Source organism: Melospiza melodia, chromosome 9, assembly GCF_035770615.1.
Source record: "Melospiza melodia melodia isolate bMelMel2 chromosome 9, bMelMel2.pri, whole genome shotgun sequence".
Taxonomy (NCBI): Eukaryota; Metazoa; Chordata; class Aves; order Passeriformes; family Passerellidae; genus Melospiza; species Melospiza melodia.
Window position 1 is genome coordinate 15,397,255 of NC_086202.1, and position 24,067 is coordinate 15,421,321.

The following is a 24,067-nucleotide window of genomic DNA, read 5'->3' on the forward strand; positions in this document are numbered from 1 at the left end:
GGGCTAAGGGGCCGGGGGTGCCCCGCGGCAGCTGATCGCGGTTAGCCGGGGGCGAGCCAGAAAGGGGCGAGGGCGGCGCTGCCTGTCCCGCCCTCAGCGAGTGCCGCTTCCTCCCCGGTGCCTGGGCCCGGGCGCCGCGCCGCGCCGCCGATGGAGCTGGAGGCGCAGTGGTGGACAGGACAGCTGGCGGCCGACATCCACCAAGCGCTTCGATACAAGGTACCACGGGGGGAGCCGGGCTGGGGACGGCCCCGGCGTCTTTGTGAGGCTCCGGGCGGCGGAGCCGCCGCGGGGGCAGCGGGCGGAGGGCGCGCATGGGGCGGCCGCGCTCGGCGGAATTGGCTTTTGTGAACTCGGAGCTCGCCGAGCCGTCTGTCCGCGGCCGTGACAGCTGATCCGAGCGGCCGGACTGTGCGCCCGCTGCTCCCCGGAGACGGCAAGGGCTCACGGTGCGCCCGGTGCCGGTCTTGAGACGTTTGCAAGGTTTAAACTGGGCAGAAAGCATTGTGGTGTTATTGGAGCACAAAAAAACCCCAAAAAACTACTAGCCAAACAAAAACCCAGTGAAAGAAACCCTGGCAGCGTTAACAGTAGAGGGTTAAGGTAGCTGCTTAGAAGTTGCTTCGGTTGTCTCGGAGTTGTTCTTCGGGAGTGTTTTGATAAAGCACCTCTTAACACCTGGGCTAAAAATCCGTTTACAATGACCGAACCTGCTAAAACAGCGCTTTTGTTGCTTGATGATACTCGATGAGCGGATTACTTTTCCCAGAGTCTTGATTGCTTTACTCTTTTTCCGGTGATGGAGGGAAATAAAGGTAGGGCAGGATCATTTATTTGCTACCAGATTATCTTTACTAAAGCTAAGTTGGTGCTGTGAGAAGTGAATTATAAAGCTTAGTAGGTGGGAAGTTTGTTTGTGGGCTTTTGTTTCACTTCAATAGCACGTTTCAAAACTTTGGATTTAAATTAAAACTTTGAAAAATTTGTGACTCCATTGCAACTTGATGTCATTAAGTTAAGTTAATCAAGATAATTTTCGCTGGAAATGTTCTCCAAATCCTACGTGAACACAGCGTGTGGGTGCACAGTCCATATCGTAAATTTATTCATAATAAAGGGGACAGAGGACAGCACTGCTGGTCTGCTGCATACAAGAAGAGGTACTGGCTACTCGGCCGGAGCCGGGTCGGTTTTTTTTTTACCAGTCCAAATTTTGTATTCAAAATAGATGATGGCACAGATTTGCTCAAATGTGGTGTTTCTAGGACCTTTGTTTTGAGGGGTCCTCCCCCCAGGTGTGAGACCCTGTGAGCTGAGGTGCAGTCAGTGTCAGTGTGCCATCAGTCACACCGGGGCAGCGCTTTACCGTGCACGAGGCCAGCGTTGGTTCAGGCACACCCGCTCCCCTTCCTGAGGGTCAGCTGGCTGTTAGCGCTCCTTTCCTGGAGGCATCGGCAGGAGATCTGGCAGCTCTAGAACATGCGAACACTTAAGTACAAAGTCTGGTTGCCCAGATTAAGCTGTAGCAAGAGAGGGGTTGAGTTAACTATTGAACTTTGCATTGAAGCAGCTGAGGAATTGCATGCCCTTGTACAGCCTTTGCAGCAGAGACAATACAACAGACATGGTAAAAGCTGAAGTCACTCTGTCTGATTGCCCAGATGAAAGATGCTAAATTTTAGTTTGTTAATATTGTGCAGAAACGAAGTATTTTTTAGTTGTTCTGTAATACAACAAATATATATTTTTTTTGCTGAAAAGGAATTCTGAAATTATGAGAACAGAGGGAAGAAGGGAGAAATCCTTTGAAACTTCCGTTAGAAATATTAAAATATCAGCTGTATTAATCTGATACCACTTCAAACTAAATCATAATTTTAATGAAATTACCTGCTGCTGTTCACCTAGGAGCTAAAGCTGCCCCCTTACAAAGGCCAGTCTCCCCAGTTACACCTGAGAAGATACTTTGCAGACCTGATTGCCATTGTGAGCAACCGCTTCAGGCTGTGTCCCGCTGCGCGCCACCTGGCTGTGTACCTGCTGGACCTCTTCATGGACCGCTACGACATCTCCACACAGCAGCTGCACGTGGTTGCTCTGTCCTGTTTACTTTTGGCAAGTAAGTATGTGGCACCAAACTTTAACTAGACTGGTCGATTCTACTGCCAAATGCAGAGCGTGTCTGGGTGGGATGGAGCAGGTGGAGGAAGCCAAGTGGTTATATAAATGATATAAAGTGGATATATAAACGATAAGCAGTGCATATCGGTTTGGCCCAGTTGGTAGAACATTTCTTTAGACTTGTTTTGATTTCTGTTGGCACCTGATGAAACTGAGGGTGGGAAAAAACAAGCTGAGATCAAAAACGAATGTTTATATTTGTAAACAAATTATTCTAATGTGAACTTAAGACCTGTGTTGTAGAAACAGAAACCCCTAGAAAGACAGTCTATCTCAAAATAGGTCCGTTCTGTGCTGGAAATGAGAAATTTGCCTATCTGTGATAAAGAAAGAAATTAAATAAACCATAATGTAGACTGCACTGCATCCTTCTGATTGTGCTGTGTAGTTCTGGAATACTCCAGATTTTTGTAAATGGCAGTGTTATTTAAGCAAGCTAAGGCTAACATAAATCCTGTATTGTCACATAAAAAGTGTAACACAGGTAAAATGCATTGGTGAATACACAGTACTCTGAAGACAGAATTAATTACACACACTCATTATATTGACGCTGCTTATATTGACATCAGATTCTTGTGGTTGTATCCACCTTTCAACATTCAGGGACCCCTTTTCAGTATCCCTGAAAAAATAAGGGTGCCCTTTGCTGGGAAACCTGCTAGCACTTGGTCACAGAGAAAGAGAGGTCAGAGAAAATGGTCCTGGCAGCAGAACTAACTGTTGGTTCAGTTTCTGCTGATCTGTTTCTCTGAATCTCTTCTCATTTTTCCCAGTAAGGGCTTTAGGCCCTCTTTGCTACAAAACTGGAGTGCAGTGGTATTGGACAGATTTCATCTTTCACTGCATCCCATGTCCACCAATACAGCTATTCAGCAGAGCAGTTAAACCAGAAAAGGATTATTCCATGTTCTTCTGAGGGCAGACTTTGACTAGGTGCCACCAGCTAGTAATCTTCTCTTGGCAAAGGGTGTCGTGCTGAGTATGAAAACATTGCCTCAGAAACCACTGTAATCCATTTAGGAAAATGGATTGGCTTTGAACTAATGCTAGATTTTCAAATTAAATTCATGTTCTGAAGAGAATTTTTTTTGTTGTTTTAAACAAACCTCTGCCATAGTTCATGGCAAGCTGCAAGTAGAGATCTAAAAGCCTGGAGAAGCTGTGTATGGATTGGTTGAGAGAGAAGCAAAATGCTGTTTTAAACTTTTGCCCTGTGTGGCTCAAACAAGCAGTTTAATCAGTGGTGTAATAAGTTATGACACTGTGATCCATCTGATAAGGTTAAAGAAGTAATAAGAGGAATTATTATGTGACTCCTGAAGTTTTATTTCTGTGATTACTGGAGTTTGGGAAACAAAAACTAACAGACTGGCACCAGTATTGGATTAAGTCCTATATAAGTACCTCCACTGTTGAAAAAAGTAAATGTTCATGTATGTTCAGTCCTGCAAAACTCAAAGAATGTGCATTTACAACCTATCACGTAGCACTGAATAGAGAGTGTAAGATGGAAAGAATTTGCAATGAAATTGAAATAGCACAACCATATGGCAAACTGTATGGAAATGTGACACTTGTTTCTCTTATTAATGGGTTTTCTACATACACAGTTTTGCTTTAGGCTAAAAACATACAGGCCTGACAAGTTGAAAGTCCAAGGAAGGTTGCAAGAGTTTATGTGGCAGAGGAGGCTTTCAGGTGCATGTTGCTGAAGTCCACTTGTTTGCCAGATCTCAAGTACAAAACTGCACCTACCATTGCAGGCATTAAAAGCACCCAGGTTGGCTGGAGCTCTGGCTATGCTCTAATGAGTTTTAGACACAAAAAGGGTGTGCAGGGGTGGGAGGGTGATTAAAGCCAAATGCTTTTGTGGTGTGTTGGCCAAGTCACATCAAAGTGGTATTTCATTGATGGCGGGGACACATTATACAATAATTGGGTGACAAAAACTTGCATATGTAGTGTCAGTGATGTCCTAATATTCTGCTCTTGGCAGCTGGCTTCTGTGTGCCAGCATGGGAAAACCAACAGGAAACATGGCACTGCACAATATCCTACACAGTGTTTGACATTATCTGCTGAAATTTAGTAGCCCATTTTAGTACATACCCCTTTTTGTCTCTAATAACATAGTCTATTTGAGCTTTGCATCTGCAGAAAAGTCTCAAGCTTGTTTGACATAGTAGAATTGAAATATGACCAACAAGACATTAGCTGTAATCCATTTTATAGTGAATATGTGCTGAACTTTTTTTTTTCCCTCCTCTTTCTGTTCACCTGAAGGTAAATTTGAAGAAAAGGAAGACAGTGTTCCCAAACTTGAACAGCTGAACAGCTTGGGTTGTATGACTAACATGAATTTGGTACTCACAAAACAGAATTTGCTTCATATGGAGTTGTTGTTGCTAGAAACATTTCAGTGGAATCTGTGCCTTCCAACTGCTGCTCATTTCATCGACTATTATCTTTCTATTGCTGTCCATGAGACTGATCTTCATGATGGCTGGCCAATGGTTTGCTTAGAGAAGACTAAGTTATACATGGCAAAATATGCTGATTACTTTCTGGAAGTATCATTGCAAGGTGAGTTACAGATTTCAGATAATGACTTCTTTGTTGTCTTGACAGACAATATCAAACTTCAATGATATTTTTTTTTTCTTATTCCTTCTTTCTAGATCATGAATTTTTAAATTATGCCCCTTCTTTAGTTGCTACTGCATGTGTAGCTTCTTCAAGGATTATCCTGCGTCTGTCACCCACGTGGCCCACGCGGCTGCATCACCTCACTGCCTACTCCTGGGACTTCCTGGTGCCGTGTATTGAGCGACTCTTAATGTGAGTTAACACCAGTGGCTTTTTTAAGCCCATCTCTGCATCTGTTGTTATGCTTAATTGCTGCCAGCAGTGCAATTACATTTCTTTAAAAATTTCCGTTCCTCTGTTCCAAAAATACTTGTGTATAAGTTTGGTACATATTTTTAGGCAATAACTGTTTTGCTCTTTCCAAAAGGGAAAACTTTATCAGATCTAATCTCTTTCCTGATCTTTCAACAAATAAACTTCTGCCTTGCATTTCCACTGAACATCTGGGATGCTTTGAGCATCTTCAATAGCTTGTTCCCAATCTCTCTAGTCTGATCTGAGAGCAAAGAGATAGTGAAGGGTGCCAAAGGCAAAGGAGCCTATGACTGTATGCCTTGGAAGTTCAAGGCATGCTCCAAAGAGATGATGGATCCAACCTGCAGACTGTTTAGGTGACCAGCTTTGGCAGGAGGAGATAACCACGGGTTTGTATCTATTCTTGCTGTATCCATTTTTGCATTACAGCTGACATAAGATAAAAATTCCAATGAATGCCAAATGAACCTTCTTGGGTAGGCATGGTAGACAATCTGCTTTCCCTCTACAGAAATTTGCTGTTACTCAAGTCTAACATAGTTGTGATCAGAAGATGCACAGGTGTATCTGTAAGAACCACATCAGCCTTAGCAATGTGACATTATCACCCTTGATGTGATAGTGTGAAGCCTCTGTTGGCTTCACTTATGTGTATGATGAAAGGAGTAGTACCTAACTCATGCAAGTGCTGTTGCAGAAGTGTTTTCAGTATTGCTCTGGAACAGAGGGAGGGCACCATCAGAAAGTTAGTAATGAAATGTGTAGGTGGCATCTGCTTAACCTCAGCATAGAATTGAGAAAGAGAGTGTGTCTAGATACATTTCAGACAGTTGTAAATCAAAGGGAATTCAGATGAGCCATACTGGATAGGGTAGAAAAAAGGTGAGACAAAGGAAAAAAAATGAAGTGGTTTTGCTCTCTAGAACAGGATCTAATACCTATATGCATATGATCTTTAAGTACTGTAATGCAGATACTGCAAATCTTTCTGGTATCTTTCCTTTAGGAACCTTATACTCTGTTTAATTTAAATTAGGTAGAAGCAGCCAGTTCAGGTTCTGGTAATCCAGCAATTTGTTGGCCAATATAAGTACAATAGCAAACTTTACTGCACTGTGATTCTAGATCCCACTCTCTTGCATGTATTGTACTTGGCTTTTATCTGTGTTTTTTATTGCTGTACAATGAAGTGAAATGCTGGAAAGAGAGTGTACCCTAACCACGTTTTGAAACCTTAGGTGATTTTAAAGGGTAGCTAAAACTAATTTTTTTTTTTTTTTAAAGTTTTGGAAGCTGTCAGATACTTGCATCATTTTTTAGAGTGCTCTTAAAGTTAACTCCAAGGAGTTTAAATTACATGAATATCTATTTTGATGTATTTTGTCTTTTGTTGTAGTGCGCATGATAACGACGTGAAGGAAGCAAACAAGCAGAAAGGACAACAGGCTCAGTCTGCCCAGCACGCCGTGTTTCAGCCCCCAGCTCCCAGTGCCCAGCAGGCCAATGCTCAGCAGCACCAGCACGTACCACAGTACCTGCAGGCTCACCAGCCCTCCTTGCAGTTCCACCACCCAGCATCACAGCAGCAGAGCTGCCAGCAGATACTGTCATCCACTCACACAGCCTCCTACCCGCTGCAGAGCTGCCCTGCTGCCCTACAGAGCAGTGCTCAGGCTCGAGGCCACGTGCAGACGGGCGCTGCCATGTCCCTGGCTGTGCCGCTGGACGTGAAGCCGTGCATCAGTGTCTCCTACAACCGGACGTACCAAGTGAACGGACGATATTCCTGCATTACTCCCTGCTTTGAGAGGTGATAAGTACAAAATGCTTTTGTGCTTGTTTGTTTTTTGGGGCAGAGAGTTGTGTGGAAAACGGTTTCATTTTGTTAAACCTCAAAGTTGGAGGGCAAAAAATTGAATTCAAAAAGGTGTCATCCCAGGAAAGAAAGCAACTGGACTGGCAACCGGTACCACAGCTCAAATAGCAGCCTGCAAAAAGTTAGCACACAGACCATCCTCTGAAAAAGAATCTGTATGCTTGGGGATAATGTGTTCTTCCTCTGACACTCAGAATATTCTGCTTCTAATGTGTGTCTGTGAAATACTACTTAAAAAAAAAGCCAGCTGTGGACTAACTACAGACTTATCTTTTAATGAAGGAGATATGCAGTATTATTTTGAAGACATTTGTGTCATCCCACCGTACAGTATTAACACTTACTTTATACTTACTGAAACTTAAGAATCCACTGAATGCCAGACTTCTGCAGGTACATGGAGATCACAGGAAGAAACAAATCTCATGTGGCTAGCTCCATCATCTTGCCCCTTTTTCACCACTGGTGTTGGTTATTTGCTTTAGGCTAACACACGTGAATTAACTGGTATTTTGGCTAGTTTTTTAAGTTTTGTACCTTACAGGACAGACAGTATATTTTTGCCTCTTTTATCCTCCCTATCTTTTTTGTGTTTAAAGTAACTCTTTCATACTAACTCAGGGACTTTTCTACTCGTTACTCTGTGCTGCTGGTTTGTACACTAATTGGGTTTAACTCGGGGAAGGAAGGCAGAGGGGGAAGAGACTATAGCAAGTGGAGTGGCTTTTCTTCAGGGCATCTATGCAGAGTACCAAAGGGATATGTTAGTGTTCACAGAATGTAGATGTGAACTACTGCCCAGCAGTGTGATAATTGAAGAAAAGAGAAAGTTTCAACTGAAATTGTACTGTACCAGAACTACTTACAGTGGCTGTAATTCCTCTTTGTGCACACACACAAATACATGAATACTGTTAACCAACAGAAAGCATCCTCCAGTTGTAGTGACAGTACCATCCCTACAGAAAAAGTACACTTAAATGCTGATAGAAATCCAGTTCTGTCATGTTTATAGTGGAGGAAAATTCTCAGGTAATAAAGGGGCAACTTTTTCTTCTGCTATTTGGGAGTTCCAGAAGAAGATGTAGAGATTTGCTCTTCCAAGTGGGTGGATCAAAAATATTTAGCAGAGTGAACTCCTTCACCACAAGTAAGGTGCTAATAATATAACTTTATGGAATTACACTGTCTCCTGTGGAGTGGATAGTCTGAGGGTAGAAAGCTTCACTCATCCACCTCTTGGATGAAAATTATGGTAGAGATATTAACAGAGATGGTTTTTGGGGTCCTTTTGTGTGTTTGTTGCGTTTTTTTTTTTTTTTTTTTTTTTTTACGGGGGTGTTTTGTTTTTTCTTTAAATACAAGAAGATATCAGACTTTCTCCTGTGGTAGAATGTGGGAGGAAGTGGTATGAATAACAGGATTCTTACTGCTTTAAAATATCTTTATAGTACATGGGCTTAAGGCTTTTTTTGGTAGTTTCATTTGTTTTTTCACCATCTTCTTCCCTGTCTTAGTGGCAGCACTTAAAGTTGTGTTCCATCAAATGACACTGAATTATTGTGAATCTTACAGAAACTGTTTTGAAAGCAGGGGCAATTAAATTACATTATCAATACGAAGATGAAAGCTTTATCATCACAATGTTCAGAATGGAGGAGGACAGCTGTGTTCATTCTTTCTAGAGCTAAATTATAACATGCTACAAAAAACCTATTTATTGCTGAGGAGAAGAAATCCTGTTTCTCTTGTTTTGTCTTAAATTCCAATTTCTGTTGTGGGCTTTTGTAGCATAGATGTGCAAGTCAAGAAGAATAGGAGGATGAATGGAAAAGATGACCCTCTCCCTTTTATCCTAGAGAATCAACTTTGAAATAGGCATAGTGTGGTCAATTCCTTATTAAAATGAAAGTTGGTTTGGTTTTTTCCTCTCCTCTCTTCATCTCTTGATGAATATTTCCCTGTGTCTGAGAGTAGTGTTAAGTAGAGACTTTCCACCTTATAAGATGCCATGCTTTTCACTCAGCACTGTTGCCCGTTTTAGAGGGAAATGGACTTCTTTCTGCTGGTTTCATTTTGTTGCAATGCTGTATCCAAGTCCTCAGTGTTCTAACTACCTCTGATGCTATGAATGTACAGTCTTGTAATAGACCATGACTTGAAATAACAGCAGATGCCTGTAGCAATTTTTTTCTGTAAAATCTTCAAATCATCTAACTTGTCATCTTTTTTTGTGACACAGCAGTATAGGCTCTTCTTTTTTTGGGGTATTAGTAAATTTATCCCATAGGCATTTGATATATAAAAATTTAACTAATACTTAACACTGGAATTATAATGGGTGGGGGGCTTTTTCACTTAGTTAATACCACAGCTTTACATTTAATAGGGTATTTTTTATTTGACTATTTTAAGACATTAGGTCAATTGTAAAAAGATCCACTACATACTGTTTGTTTTTAATTTATTATCTAGTCTGAGTTTTTTTTCTGACACTACAGTTGCATCATGACTACAGAGAAAATGTACACTGAACAGTTTCAATCTATATTATTTAAAAGGGCTTTATCAGTGTACATTAAAATACACTGTTCTTACTATTAGAACCAAAATGTGTTTTTTATGGCAAAAATAAGAATGGTGCTTCTAAATGCAAAATGTCCAAAACAATGGAATCTTTGTGAGTGCTATGCATTCAACTTATTTTTTAAAATAAAACTAGTTTTGAGTAAGAAGGCTCCAGTGTGTGTTGTGCTTTGTATTGTGTTTTATAAAAGCATGTAAACTGTCTTGCCCTGTGTAGCTGGCTGAAGCTGTAAGGACTTCTTTCTCTCCCTCCCCCTTGTTTTCTGTGACATATCATAAGCTTCAGGAACACTCAGACTTCACAATTGAAAAAAAAAAAAAAGTAGGAAGGAAATCATGCAGGAAGGAGCGTTAAAACTAATTGCAGCCACAGCATATGCTAAATATTGTACACTTCAACAATGAGTCTAGTACAAAGCTGTAACAAAGAAATAAAGAACAAAAGAACTCGAGTAGCTCAAGAGCCAGTGGGTGGAATTCATTTTGTTCTCATGCAGAAAAGCAACTATTAATGCTGGCAATCTCAGATTTCTAATACTAGAAATCATTTAGGAGATGTGGGAATAGCCTCTTGTCAAGAGCCACAAGCACTAGTGTTATTTACAATAGCTGTGAAGGGTCAGTCATGCTGCAGGCACTATAGAATCACATGATGTATCCTAGCACAGATATTTTTGATTGTTTTGCCCTTCTGATAACTCTTGCTTACTAAAATAGTTCTGTTTCTTTCTAACAATGTGCACACTTTATATTTGTAGCAAGGCTGAGTCACAAAAATTAATAAGCTTGCTTAAAATTTAATTTGTCTAAAGTTAAAAAATGAAATTATGAGGACTCTTAACTTTCACCCATCCATTTAGGAATAAACCACTGATAGTGAAAACATTTCTGGAGGACAAAGGGCCAGAGGGAAAGCAAGCTGTACTCCATCCCTGTAAGGAACAAAGGCAATGCTCTAATACAATGATAGCATGCATCTTACATGGATACTTTGATCTGTGAAGTTTTGTCCTCACTCTTAAGGCAGCAAAAGTCAAGTCTGTCTAGACTGGCCTTGAAATCTCAAGTCTGTAATTACAAAATAGGAACTACCTGTGACATTTCTGAGTCTCCTAACAATTACAAGGACTGCCAAATACTTTTCAACATTTCAGTAGACGTCTCAGCTTCAGATTTGAAATTGCAAGTCAAGCTATTTTTGTGTTTGTACATAACAAGAAAAGCCTTATCTCTGCTTCCCATGACCCAGGTTCATTATTTACTTTAAATGTGAGGCTATTTACGGTCTTCCAGCATTGCAAATTTAGCTTAAAATCTGAATTTTAAAGTCAACATTTTAGTGACTGATGCATCACCAGAAATAAAAACTTTTTCCAACTCTAATACTGTGGTTAAAATATATATAAGCCAGAAAGTAATGTAGCATATTCCTGCAATAATTTAGTGACTGCATTCTGAATGTTCACAGGAACGAAAGTCTTGTGAGCAGATAAGGCCTTATCTGACTGAGTGCAAGTGCCCAGTTGGTCATCCTGTATTAAAAGGTGGTCAACAGCAATTTTTCAAAACACCAAGTAAAGCAGCAATAACAAAATACACACTGTTTTTAGTCTCCATCTCAGTGATATTTTAGCAGTTAGGGCACAAGTACAATTGTGCAGCTTACGTTAGACTGTTTGCTCTTTCCTGGAATTAAATGTAATGTAAGAAATTTCTCTAACTTCAATAAACAAGGCATGCATTCTGACAAAGGAAAGCATTTGCTACTGGACATTGAAAAGAAAAACCCCAAACCAAACAATGTGTAACTGCATAATTATTTTCTCCTTAAACTCCTCCTTCTATGCACCTTCAGGTATCTAGGTATCTTTATCATCTTGAAGAAAACAAAGAATATACATAAAGCATTGCCTAGAAACTTAGAAAATTAAAACATAAAATTGAATAGAAGTAATTGAAAATTATTGTATGCACAGTTGCACTATGGGTATTTCAGTACTCAAGCTCACCATTCTGGGGGAACTTTAACACTTGCCCTCCCTTCAGTCTGACCTACAGATTTATTAATGAGACTCCATGCAGAGGAGCACAGATTGTCAATCTGCCTTTTGTTAACATGATGTCCTGAAAGATTTTGCCAAATGGTGTTCTGCTTTACCCTCTGCAACAACTATCAGATATGTTACTTAGAGAAGAGTTCTCTATTTATTTTGTTTGTTTTAAGAACACAAAGAGCAGCAAGGCTTTGCTAAGTTCTTCTGAATTCTTGGATGGACAGATTTTGCAGGAGGATGGATGACACTCCAGACAGCACTGCTGCAGATGTCCAGAGGTGTAGAAATTCTTCAGAAATACCACAAAGCCTGAGTTTCCAGGCAAAGGGCCTGTATTTTGGAGAGCAGTTCTGTGCTCCTGACCTTGCATCCCATCTCAGCCCTTATCTTAGCTCCTGTTTGCTGTGGTGCAGTAAGGACAATCTCCCAAGGGCTTGAATATTCCATTCTCTTTTAGCAGAGATTATGAATACCTTGAAGACTATCTGCACTGACAGATGAAGGAGTAGGTGTGTGGCCACACATCCAAAAACAGCTGAATGGCAAATGGGAAAAGTGGATAAGGCCCTACTGGGCAACAGGTTCTCTAACTGGTAGGAAAGTCCCCTTCAGACATCTGTACCTGGGTTTGGGTTATGTGCTCTAAAGGGATCCTCCCACAACACACAGGGGGTTGTGAGACTCCTTTGGGAGTTTCTTGTAAAGTATCCTCAGACTTGAGAGAGCTGGTTGCTAAAAAGGCAGCAAGCATGCAGCACTACACCTACAAGAGACCATCAAGAATTTTTTCCACTTCCTTGATCAGCCAGACTGTGACAACACAAAATTAGCTTGGAAGCACTTCCATTGCCACTTTCTCCTGGAAAAAAACTGCCTGTTTTGTTTGTTTCCATAAGCCATCCCTGTTTATATGTTCCTGTTTATACTTGATGTTAGTACATGCCTTGGGTTTTTTTAACAGGAAACCATCCTATCACCACATCCTTAAATTCTCCCCATTCACAATGCAGTCAGTATTCTGGAGAGGATAAAAAAGTATCAAACTGCTCATAACATTCCCTTGCAATACAGCCCCACTAAGACATTCCAAAAGAATTTTTCTAGAGTTAGTACAAATGCAATTTTCCCTCCTATATCAACACAAAATGGGTAGCAGAAATTATGTGTACTTCCATATAGAAAAGAAAGTAAAAACATTATTTAGCTTCCTTACATACTTGCAGTAATATAAAACAGATTTAAAGGAGCACTTTCTTCTACAACCTTTTGCAAGTTGTTCTCTTTCCTTTGGAAAAAAGGTGCAGGACAACTCTGAATAAATCTAAGTCTTTCATATGTCAAAAGAATAATTACAGCAAAAATCATAGCTGTCTCAAATATTACTTTAGGTTGAAAAAACAGGATTAAAGACATCAACTACCATAAGTATTTCATTTTACCTCACTTACAATTGCAGTGCAATTGACAGATTGAAAAAAAGTGGTATTGTTTAAAAGACGATTCTAAGACTAAACAGCAGAGGGATGCAAAATAATAAAATAAAGAAAAAAATGGTGTTCTTATTAATCTTGTCATTATTATTATTAAAAAAAAAAAGCCAAGATGATTAACTAGAACTGAAAGGCTAAATATATTTAAATCAAAATTAACTAGAACAAATTATCACAGCTTTCAATGAGGGCAAGAGCTTAGCAGGATTTTCAAGAGATTAAGCCCTTACATAGCTAATGAAATCATTCAGGATTTAAGCCAAATACTAATGGAGGTAAGGAAGAAATATCTCTTAATGCAAATTAGTCAATAGGGTCTATGATGGGATTTCTTGCACCTTCCACTCAGTAAATCTGATTAAATGCAGAAAGAAGAGCACTTTCCTAGACTTGATACAGTTACTTTTCAGTACAATTTTGTGGTATAACAGATGTGTATATTCAGTGCTGCTGAGCATTGCATCTGCTGTATGCTTTCCTAGGCACAGAAATAAAGATGTGCAAACATTTATTGAATTAAAGACTTAGCTCTAAAACAGACATTCCCAAAAGCACATATTCTTTAAAAAACACCTTTAGGAATTGTGATAAAATTACATTTTACTGGTTCAGCTTCCACAGCCACTACTAGCAAGTTATCAATTACAGTATTAAATTGTCAGTCAAAGAGTGGGACTTGATGATCCTTGTGGGTCCCTTCCAACTCAGAATGTTTGGGGAACCTGTGAAATTCACAAATTCTGCTTTTTTTACTGGATGCTGAAATAACTTATTTGAGACCAACATTCAATAGCTCTTGTGGCACATTCAACACTTCTAATACAGTTCATGACTAAAACTCTTTCCTCCTTTGTTAAACCACAAGTTATTATTTACTCTATTTGGAAATTGTGCTTTACATTTCTTTTAGAAATACACGTTCTTTGAAGAACTATTTCTTTTAGTATCCTATGAACTAGAACAGACAAATTACTTTGATTTGTAACTTCAAAGCCTAACTACAGAGGAAAATTATGTAGGTAAATAATATTATGTGCTCCAAGGCATTAGGAAATAAATGTCTAATTCAAGGTGTATCCAAGTAAAACTTGTGGTATAGTCACATGAAATCCACTACAATTAATTATTTATATCTTCCTCAAAGGATTCTACTTGCTAAGTCCTGTAAAAGGACACCAACACTTGAGAAGAACAGTAGTGGACTTTTCCCAGGAGGACAAATTATCTTGGGAAACCCTCTTCTAGTCTCAGAGAAGTGCAAGAGGTACCTTGGAATAATGCACTTAAACACTGACAATCTCAGGAACTTGTAAAATTAAATGGACTTGGCAGTCTTTTCCAACCTACACCATTCTATGGTTCAATTCTATCATGTTAAGACATTTAGTATTCTGCAATTCACTTTCCATGCCCCTATTCAAGTTGAAAAAGTTATTTAAAACTTATTTCAATAAAAGCATTCTAAAACAGCCTATTAAACATTTTATTTCAAACAGCCATATTCTAAATACCCCTTAAATAAATTTTTTATTCCCTACTTCCTACTGTGTATATGCTCAAGATAGTCATCAGCTGTGGCTGAACACAGAGTCTGGAGCTTGAATAGATTAAAATCCAAATATTGTGACTGAACTTTCTATTCTTCTTGGAATTCCTTGTGTTGCTCAGACAAACTTAATTTCAGTTCCTCCTTGAGGCCTCCATGAGGGAAATACGCCAGCACCTTTCAGTGTAGTCACAAATCAGACAAAGAAATGCTTCTTAAAAAGGTTTTGGGAAAAGCCTTTTTTGGAATTATGCTACAAAAATAGGGAGCTGTCTTCATATCAGCTCCAAGGCATACAGAGACACCAAGAGTTCTCACAAATGATAACACAGTGGGGCTGTTGTTATAATATGTACTACTGGACTCTGCAGAATGTCATCACTCTGAAAACCTTATCACCTTACTTTCATAACAACAAAAGCTCCTACAGAGTTTTACAAATACCACAGAAATATTTTATATTTAATTTTGCATTACTTTCAATTGCTCCAGAGGAGCTGAGAACAGACTGATAACTGATCCAAGCCAGTTCTTTCTCATATGAGTGGCCAATGTGAAACTTAAACACATTCTAACAAAAGCAAAGATGATATAACTGTGAACACAAAGCTAAAACTATTTGTTGGCAGATTGAACAAGAACCAACAGTGCTGCTGGTATAGATAGCAGAACTGGTTTCTCATATGCCAGCTTGGATCTAGCCAGTTTTCTTAGCTCAACATGGAGCACAGAGTTGATGCAGTCATATAATTTCCAAAGCCCACAGAAGTCTGACATGATTTTCATATATTATTGTACTTTGAAGTAAGCACTGCTGGATCCAAAATGATGCTGTGCAGATCAAAGGCTCAAGAGTCCTAAGCTCAGAGTTCACCTTTTCAAACTGATACAAAAATGACATCTAGCAAAAAAAAAAAAATCAAAACCACAGAAGAGCAAAATAAATATTCCAAATTATGGTTGCAGTATCCTAGAGCAATTTTGGTATCAGTTCAAGGGTTCTTAGTGTTGAGAACACTTTCTCATTTCACCACCCCTCAAACTTCCCTTCTCATGGAAAGAGAAGCTGTCTGCTTCACATCAAAGCATCTGGAAAGTTCCCTCTGATGACAGATTTGAACTATTTGAAGAACAGTAATACAGCACTAGGCTGTCATAACTGAAAACATGGAAACAGAAGTCTTGTAAAGGGGTCTGGAGCTCAGCACAGGGAAAGATGAAAACTTTAAAATATTATAAATGCAGAGATGTCAGGTTCTGGATACACAGGTAAAGGTACAATACCAGTGTTTTTCTGCCATCTACTGATACCTTCCAACTCCCTTTTTACCTGGCACTTTACTCATAGATGAGTTCTATAGATGAATAGGTAACTCAGCTGCTTCTGACATCTGCTCATGCAACTATAATTTCTTTGAAATTACTAGAATTTTTTAATCTACACCTCTGTGTGATGAATAGCCCTGTGTACAGCTGCCACTGACAGCACTCATGTGGACACACCTGTTTACAAGAAGGGTATAAAATAATTTTATAGTATCTATAAAGATAACAACTGCATCATTAGTCAGGAAGGGATTTTTTTCAAGGTTGCCATGCTACAAAGGGTTTGAGAATTGAGATAGTAGATACTTCAAACTATCAGTCTATGTGTCAGTTGTTTGTATCAATCATCACAGGTTTTATTTCCATTTTATGTTCTCTGTATGGTTTGGGAACCCACACAGTTTTTCCTGGCCTCATCAGCAACTATCAAGAAAAGCATAAACATTGGCAGGAAACTATTAAAAAATCTCTATAAAAATAGACCTCAAAAACTAGTAACTCCCAGAATATACCCATCCTTTGCATGAAAACAGTTTAAAACCCATTAATTTCATAGCTTATCTTGCCATAAAGACTGAGCACTATGAAAACATTTATGACAAAAAAAAAATCCCTAGTTTATTAATTCAATGAATGGGATAGCTTCAGAAAGAGTTGCAAGAAACATTTACAAGAAAACTAGAGACAGAGTGAAGAAAGCCAATTTAACTTCACAAACACAGAGTGCCACCAAGAGCCTATCAGCTCTGCACAAGAAGAACATATCTAGTACAGGATCCTGAGCTAGCAGATATGGGCACACCACAAAAGAGTCCAGGAAGCTGATTCATTGCAAATTTAAACTGGAGTACATGACAAAAATAAAGCATTGTGATATCTAAGTATTAGGACAACTCTTCTAGGGGTGTGATAGATATTTTCTCATGATTTCCAATTTTTGAAACAACTAATTGAAAGAGGAGCAATAAGATTTTTTAATGAAGGAAAAGACAGAAGTTCATACCAGTTGGCTTTTTGAAAAAAAAATTCCAGCATTTCAACTGCAAAAGTATTTCAGAGGATGTCAGGTTCCTTTGGAAATTTCTAAATGTAGCTGAAGAGTTCACACTTTAGAGAACCCAGAAATTTTCCCAAACCATTAGAAAGGAATAATGCCCATACTGCTGTAATGCCACTGCCTTTGCTGACTCTTGCTCTGCCTCAGAGCTCCATCTCATGATAAATTGTGGCAGCTCCGTGTGAGGGTTCACAAAGCTTCATAAATATACAATCCCACCAGTCAAGAATGTGAAGGATTGCAGTCTACAAAAATCAGCATGCTAGATGCAGTTATCTAATCAAAATGTTGGGTATTAACTACATTTTAAAGTTTTTACCCAGAGCTTCACTTTGCAAATATTCTAGAGAAAAATTGTGAATTTTCTTCAAAGTACCATAGCATTTCAATATGTATCTAATACCTATAAGTAACATTTTGCAAGCTATAACAAAATTCTTACTGGATTTTTAATTTGTACTCTTAACTAATATATCTAATATGCTTCTAATTACAGTAAATCCAAATGTGTTGAAAGTATAGATAGCTCTAACTTGGCATTTAGGTTGATAATGAACAAAATTTCTGTTACATAAACATATAAAAGAACAGGAAAGATTGATTCAGAAACTATTAAAAAATCAGAGATTAAATGTAACACAACTTATCAAATATAAGTTCAAAACAAAGACTGTATCTGAAACACCAAATTCCTGAAATACTGTATGCTGTATCTCCCTATAAACAGAAGTTTTACTACTGCAACAGCTGGAAGCATTTACACTTTTTAATATCTTTTTCAGTAACAAAGTTAAATTCTTTTTGCAGCTGTTCAAAAGTATTTTGGAATGGTTTGTTCCCTGGATCCTGCATACTGTGAAAGAATGTAAGGGCAAAGCTGGAGGGTTTTACAAATTGCCTCAATTTCAAAATAACTTTTTCCTTAATTAACCTTTACAGACTTCTGATATATCTTTCTGACTAGCACCAGTAGCATAAGCATATGCTAGAACATGGCTTATCTGAGCCAAAATTATTTATCAGGTCTAATTGCAATGTCTTTTAGTTTTAAACAAGTTCATACTTTTTTTACTAAAGTGAATTTCTGAAAAGTAGAAAAAGATGTATACTTTTACTTTAAATTGTACATAAATATTTTTCTGTATTACAAAAATTTTTAAAACGTCTTTTTCTAAGAAGTAGTATTGCAAATTAAAGATGTTTCTTACAAAACAATTTAATTTGTTTTTTCTCTTTTCACTGGATTATCAGATATTACTGATAATAACCTGTTAATCACCAGGTGCATCAGACACAGGGAGCACAGGCAGGTGAGCTGCACAGGACACACAAATATCCAGCACAGCCCTCAGAACTGAGGCCTGAGCTCTCCAGGGTTCATCTGAGCTCATGCAATAAACCCCCTGTGCTCAGAACATCCCAGAGCTACTGAGTGCTCACAGGACATCTGGGTGTCCTGGAGAGGACAGGACCTTTATCCCAGGCACACAAGTGACCCCTATGCCACTGCAGCAGAAGATACAGCTTCCTCTGTTTGGCTATTCTGGTATGAGACCTTATCTCAGGCAACAGTTCTGCTCTGGGGTTTTAAATAACTGTGATAACTGCTTCAGTTTGTTCCCATGCTTTGCTTTTATCTGTTAGACTTTCTAAAAACACAACGAGTCTTAACTTGGTCCCTGTTATTTGTAATCTTGAAGCCAAAGAACTTGCATGAAAAATATTAAGAGTATCTACAATTACTCTGTAATACTCCTACTACAGTATGGACAATATGTATTTCCTTCTAAAAAAACATGTGAAGATGGACTATCAAAATCTGCTAAACATTACCATAATCAATTCCATCATATATGAATACCCTCATACATGAATACTTAGGATATTTGGGATCAAACTAAACTGCTTGAGCCTATTTGATAAATTTGCCTGTGACTGAGCCATCAAATTCCAGTAGCTATTTCTGCATTGACATTTCTTGGCACATTAAAATAAAGCCATCTATCATTAATTGCAGAACATTTAAAGGAACAAATGGCAACAGAAATTTTTTATAACGTAGGCAATTTTTATAACACATTTCAAATTCTGACAGATTAATCAGGTTACCTGGTTTAACATTATAGCTATTTTAAAAAAATCAACTAGGAAGCACTAAGAAACCCTAAACCAACTGACAAACAGTTCCCACAGATCTAAGCATGAAATTCTAACAGATGAGAATGCTGATAAAACTTAAAAATATTCATTACCACCTGCATTAAGCAGAATTTATCACCTGTGAAACAGGAGCTACAGGAAAGCACTTCCTTCATCAGGTGCCCGTGATAAAGCATGCATGAGTTTGCCTGGCATCAGAGCATGTCGTTTCTTCTTCATCTAGAAAGAAAGGTACATCTAAATCAAAATTTATTGACAGAATAGAAAAAGCCACTCAATATGATTGTGTGTGGATATATATATATTCAATATATTTGAAAAGTCACCCTCTCTGCCCCTCCAAATAAAGTAAAACTTCCACTTGATTTTAATGGACCATAGAAACAATGTGGCTTGCAAACAAAATTTACACTTTTCTGCCTCACAGCCATAGCAACTCACCTGCATTCTAACATCTGAATTGCTGATGAGCTTGTATTTCCCTGAAGGAGGATGCTGCCTTGAATTTACAGTTAGTGGAGGAGAAAAAAATGAACTCTCTAAAACCTTCAGAAAACATGCTCCACAAACAAATACTTGACAAAACAGTTAGAGGTCAGTATCAACAGCCTGTCAGATCAGAGTTCAAAGAGGACTCTTTCTGGTGAGGAAATATCTTATTCCTTGGTATTCTTTCCTTCCATATCCTTCCATCTCCTTTCAGGACAAGGACATGGTGTTCAGAACCCAGCCCAGACTTTATCTGTTTTTTTTGAGCTGTCACTGTAGCTGTAACAGAACTTATTACAGAAAGGGTACAGTCAGGGGCTTGGGCACTGTTTGCATGCTTTGGCATGCTACTTTCACTTCAAATCATTTTACAAACTGTAAAAAAAAAAAGTAAACTGGCCCACCTTGACTGGTGTAATTTTAAAACCACCTGAGCACCTCACAACCCTCCCTGTGGCTGTCCCAGTAACACTTCATCAGTTAATGAAGTGCCACTCAGCCATTTCTACAAAAGAGCAGCAAGATGTTCCTGCAAGAGCATTAGCTGCTTTTATTCAGGCATTAGTCATTTGACATCTAAATTATTTTCAAAGTGACTATGAAGAACAGTTATACTTTGTAGACATACTCCCTATTTTTAAGTAACAATGACTTTTTAATGGCTACAAATGCAAATTTTCATAACTGAGTCATGAAGAGATCTGCACCATTATGTATGAGTGCCTCCTTCCAGCAGCAGATTTTTCTCAGCAATTATTTTAGATAATTTTCAGGTAAGTGGGAAGAAAAATACTCAAATTTCAGATTATAAAAAATAACGAGCTGTGGATTCCCCATCCTGGAAGTGTTCAAGGCCAGGTTTGATGGGGTTCTGAATGACATGAGCTAGTGGAAGCTGTCCCTGTCCATGCAGGGGCTTTGGAACCACATGATCTTTAAGGCCCCTTCAAACCCAAACCACTCTATGACTCTGTGATTATATGATCCAGACTTACTACTGATTTCACAAGAGGTGCTTCTGTGTGATAACAATTTATCCATCTGGTGACAGTTACAGTAAGGTCTAATTTTTATCCAAATTTTCATATATGATTACTGATACTACACATGATAATTCTTCCTGTACTATTATCTGATACTAACACATTAGTAGTCTTAAAAGATATTTAATTAAGTTTATCAGCTAGGTTTGTAATTTAAGTGATTTTTAAAGTAAGATTTATATCAGCTGAATACATATTCTGTCATTCAGTCATTGATACAATCTTTTATGTTTTCAGTCCTTGAGGGTTGATGTCAACCCTCGTACAAGCAATAGTATTTCTCTGAACCTTATTACATCAGGACCATGCAAAGCAGAGATATTCACAGTGTGAGTAAATTAGATAACTGTATTTTAGGATTAAGATCAATTTGGTACCCAAATGCTAAGTATCTGATGAATATCTGATATTGATCAGATAGCACTTTAAAAACTAAGAAAAGCAGTGATGTGCTGAAGACATGCTTATGATTTAAAAATATTTTTATAAAATATTTGTAGAATTTCCAGTTTATTTGTTTTTCAGCATGTATTTTACAATCCACAGGTGCTAGAGAAGAAACAAGAGGAAGCTATTTAGTCAGGAAACAGAAACAAATCACCACAAGATAAATGAAGAATGTGTGGACAGAGGGGAAGAAAGTCAATTGGAAATTGCAGAAGACTGAATTTAGTTCTGGTCCCTGCTTTCAGGCAGGCAGATGTGCCCAACCTGACCTGAGTAAAAAAAGCACAGTAGCTGTAGCAGGCACTGTCATCCTGGACTTGCTCCAAGAGCAGGGGGATTGGGAAGAGAGGTTGTTTGTGAACATAAACTTAGAGACACTTCAATGGGGTCACAGGCAGCTCCAGCAGGACCAGGACATCAGGTTGTCTTAGTAAGTTCCACAAATTTCCTCCAACTACTAACACAATACAAGTGAGCAGATATTTGTATACTTATTTTCTTCTCATAATATGTTTGATAATATACCTGAATACATATACAGGTTTCCTTACTGATCTCAGTAAAATAAATACTTACATGTCCTAAGGAAAACTTGTTCTACCAGATGCTCCATTCACAGTGGTTCCATTAAGTGTAGATGAAGGTACAGAACTGTCACTCTAAATGCACATCATGTATGCTAGACCAGATTTTCCAGTTAATAGCAGTGCCATTTGCCTTATGACACAGCATAAATAGCAGAGAAGCTACAAAAAAAAAATTAATGGGTCAGATTACAGGTCTGTCTAGGCACTATTCAGTCCCCAATAAAGACAATACAATGCATCTGCAGAACAAGTAAATGATACTTTCTTTAAGTACTCTTCCAACATTAGGAAGTCTGTATTTTGCATACTGCCATACCAGCATTGCTCAGGTAGGTGCAAAGTTGAGGCTGAGGTGATGAGGATGGCCAAGACAGCAGCACAGGTTCCTCATTTAGGGCAGTGAAAGAATTTACAGAGGTTTGGGAGCATCCCTCTCCAGCAGTAAGACCTCACACAGCATCTGCAGTCACTACTGCTGCTGCTGAGAGAATGAGAAAACTAAACCCAGAAACCTCTTAAACCACGGGAAATGCCACCAAGTTCAATGGGACTGTTCAATGTAAGCACGTAAAAATAAAATTAATACATTCCTAACTGACTCGTTAAGTTTTGCTGCACAATAGCAGGAAATATGTAAATAAGTATTTTTATTGTACTACCTTCCTGCAGGTTCTGTTTTACAAGCCATTCTATTTGTCGTCTACCAACATCCTCAGTACAAGCTTCCAGCGGAGCATAACCCCAGATATATTTTCCCCTACGCACTAACTGCTTGACCAGCGGCTGTCCCGTTTTCCCAGGCGAGGTTTGTGCGGGTGCGAAGGGGCTGCAAGGCCGGGCCGCTCCGCCCGGGGGTGCCCCAGGCGCGGGGCCCGCTCCCTCACGGCCGGGTCAGGCCGCGCCCAGCGCCGAGCCCGCGGCACCGGCGCCCCCTGGCGGCGGCGGGCAGGGCCGCGCCCGGAGCGCCTCGGTCAGACTCGCCCCCACACAAAAGAAATTAAATTAATGACCTTATTTAATCTACTTTGCTTCTGGGTATTACTGCGTTCTTTCAAAAATCAGTGAAAAGCGATTTCGGTGAAATGCTGTAAAGAATCTACCGCATTCAAACCTATATTTAACATTTATCGGATGAGAAGTATTGGGTAGTGTCACACTGTACTGCTGAACAGAAAACACAGATGTTGTTCAGAGGGCTGTTTTAATTTTTTTCTGAAAGTCAAGGTCATTTTTTCAAGATCTTTGGTTTATAGGCACGGCTCAGCCATAATTACTTCGTCTTCTTTCAATCTATCAATATAACCAAACTGCCAACGAGCATCCCTCAAAAAACCACAAATATTTATTTGTAAAAAGTCCAAGCCACATCACTTGATGCAAGTTTTCCCTTTTCAAAAAGGACTCCGCTCTCAGCTATGGTTATGCAAATCCACACATTCAAAACCAAGAGCTATTCCTGATCTATAGCAGCATTGTTATTAACAAAATGTTCTCTCTTGTCCTTTTCAATTTCTACTGACATCCCAAAGATGTCAGATTAAAATGAACTTCAATGAATGATTCAATTAAAAATATAATTGCTGATGTTTAGTGATTATACAGGAAATTTTAAAAAATGGTCAAAGGTTAAATAATACTGAAAGAAATGAAGAGGCGTGATCTACCAGATTATACTGAGCACCAAGAGACTCATCCAATGCATCATTAGCAGCATATAGGAAGGGGATTTGTAAATTCCATAAATGAGGCACCTCAGAACTGCTGCCCCAAAGAACTTACTGAAGACTGAAGGAAGTCTTTGAGGAAAAAAGATACTACACAGCAAAGAAAAACAGTCAAAAAAAGACATGCCTAGCATATTTACTTGCTCCATGAGCCGTGGGAAAGGATACCGTATCAAGCAGAAATAAAAACATATTAACAAAAAAGTTCTGACGACCAACATTACAACAGCTGTTTCACAGTAAATCATGGTTTAACTTTTCAGAACGTGCTTCTGATACTGACAACCATCCCTGTTGCCTCCCACAGACACCACCTCAGAGTGGCGTGCAGGAGCACACGGCAATAACAAATGTCAAGAACTTTTAAAATTGGCTTAAGCAAGAGAGATGATTAGCTGCTTTTTAAATCGACATCACTTGCACATCCTTGACTACCGGAGGCGGTGTACCTCCACACATCCAGCCGAAAAACCCCGCACCGGCATTCCCGGGGATGCGGCGCTCCCGGGGCCCGGCCCGGCCTCTCCACGCCCCGCCCCGCCCCGCGCACGCGCGGAGCCGCCGCCGCCCCTCGCCCCATTGGCCGCGCTCCCCGCG

The 24,067-nt window shown here is 39.1% G+C and overlaps 1 protein-coding gene and 1 long non-coding RNA gene across 3 annotated transcripts; one reads left to right on the forward strand and one right to left on the reverse strand.

Moving 5' to 3' along the window:
• Nucleotides 1-106: 106 nt before the first annotated feature.
• On the forward strand, nt 107-21,588 carry CCNJ (cyclin J). 2 transcript variants are annotated; one of them, XM_063163459.1, is made up of 6 exons: nt 107-219; nt 1,909-2,119; nt 4,468-4,767; nt 4,863-5,022; nt 6,482-6,895; nt 21,259-21,588. In XM_063163459.1, exons 1-6 carry the CDS (start codon nt 151-153, stop codon nt 21,263-21,265), a joined length of 1,161 nt encoding a protein of 386 aa, XP_063019529.1. In that variant the 5' UTR covers nt 107-150; the 3' UTR covers nt 21,266-21,588. The 2 variants fall into 2 exon arrangements, with proteins under 2 accessions (XP_063019529.1, XP_063019530.1); XM_063163460.1 differs by lacking the exon at nt 21,259-21,588 and having other exon boundaries at nt 6,482-9,047.
• Nucleotides 16,295-24,008, reverse strand: LOC134421952 (uncharacterized). Its single transcript, XR_010028703.1, has 3 exons — nt 23,920-24,008; nt 21,736-21,905; nt 16,295-19,399 (listed from the first exon to the last, which is right to left on the reverse strand). It is a non-coding gene; the product is annotated as an uncharacterized LOC134421952 (long non-coding RNA).
• Between the last annotated feature and the right edge of the window lie 59 nt (nt 24,009-24,067).

Coding starts and splice junctions, on each gene's coding strand:
- CCNJ (XM_063163459.1), top strand. CDS start 151: ATGGAGCTGGAGGCGCAGTGGTGGACAGGACAGCTGGCGGCCGACATC. Junction 220..1,908: donor ACCAAGCGCTTCGATACAAG/GTACCACGGGGG, acceptor CTGTTCACCTAG/GAGCTAAAGCTGCCCCCTTA. Junction 4,768..4,862: donor TCTGGAAGTATCATTGCAAG/GTGAGTTACAGA, acceptor CCTTCTTTCTAG/ATCATGAATTTTTAAATTAT.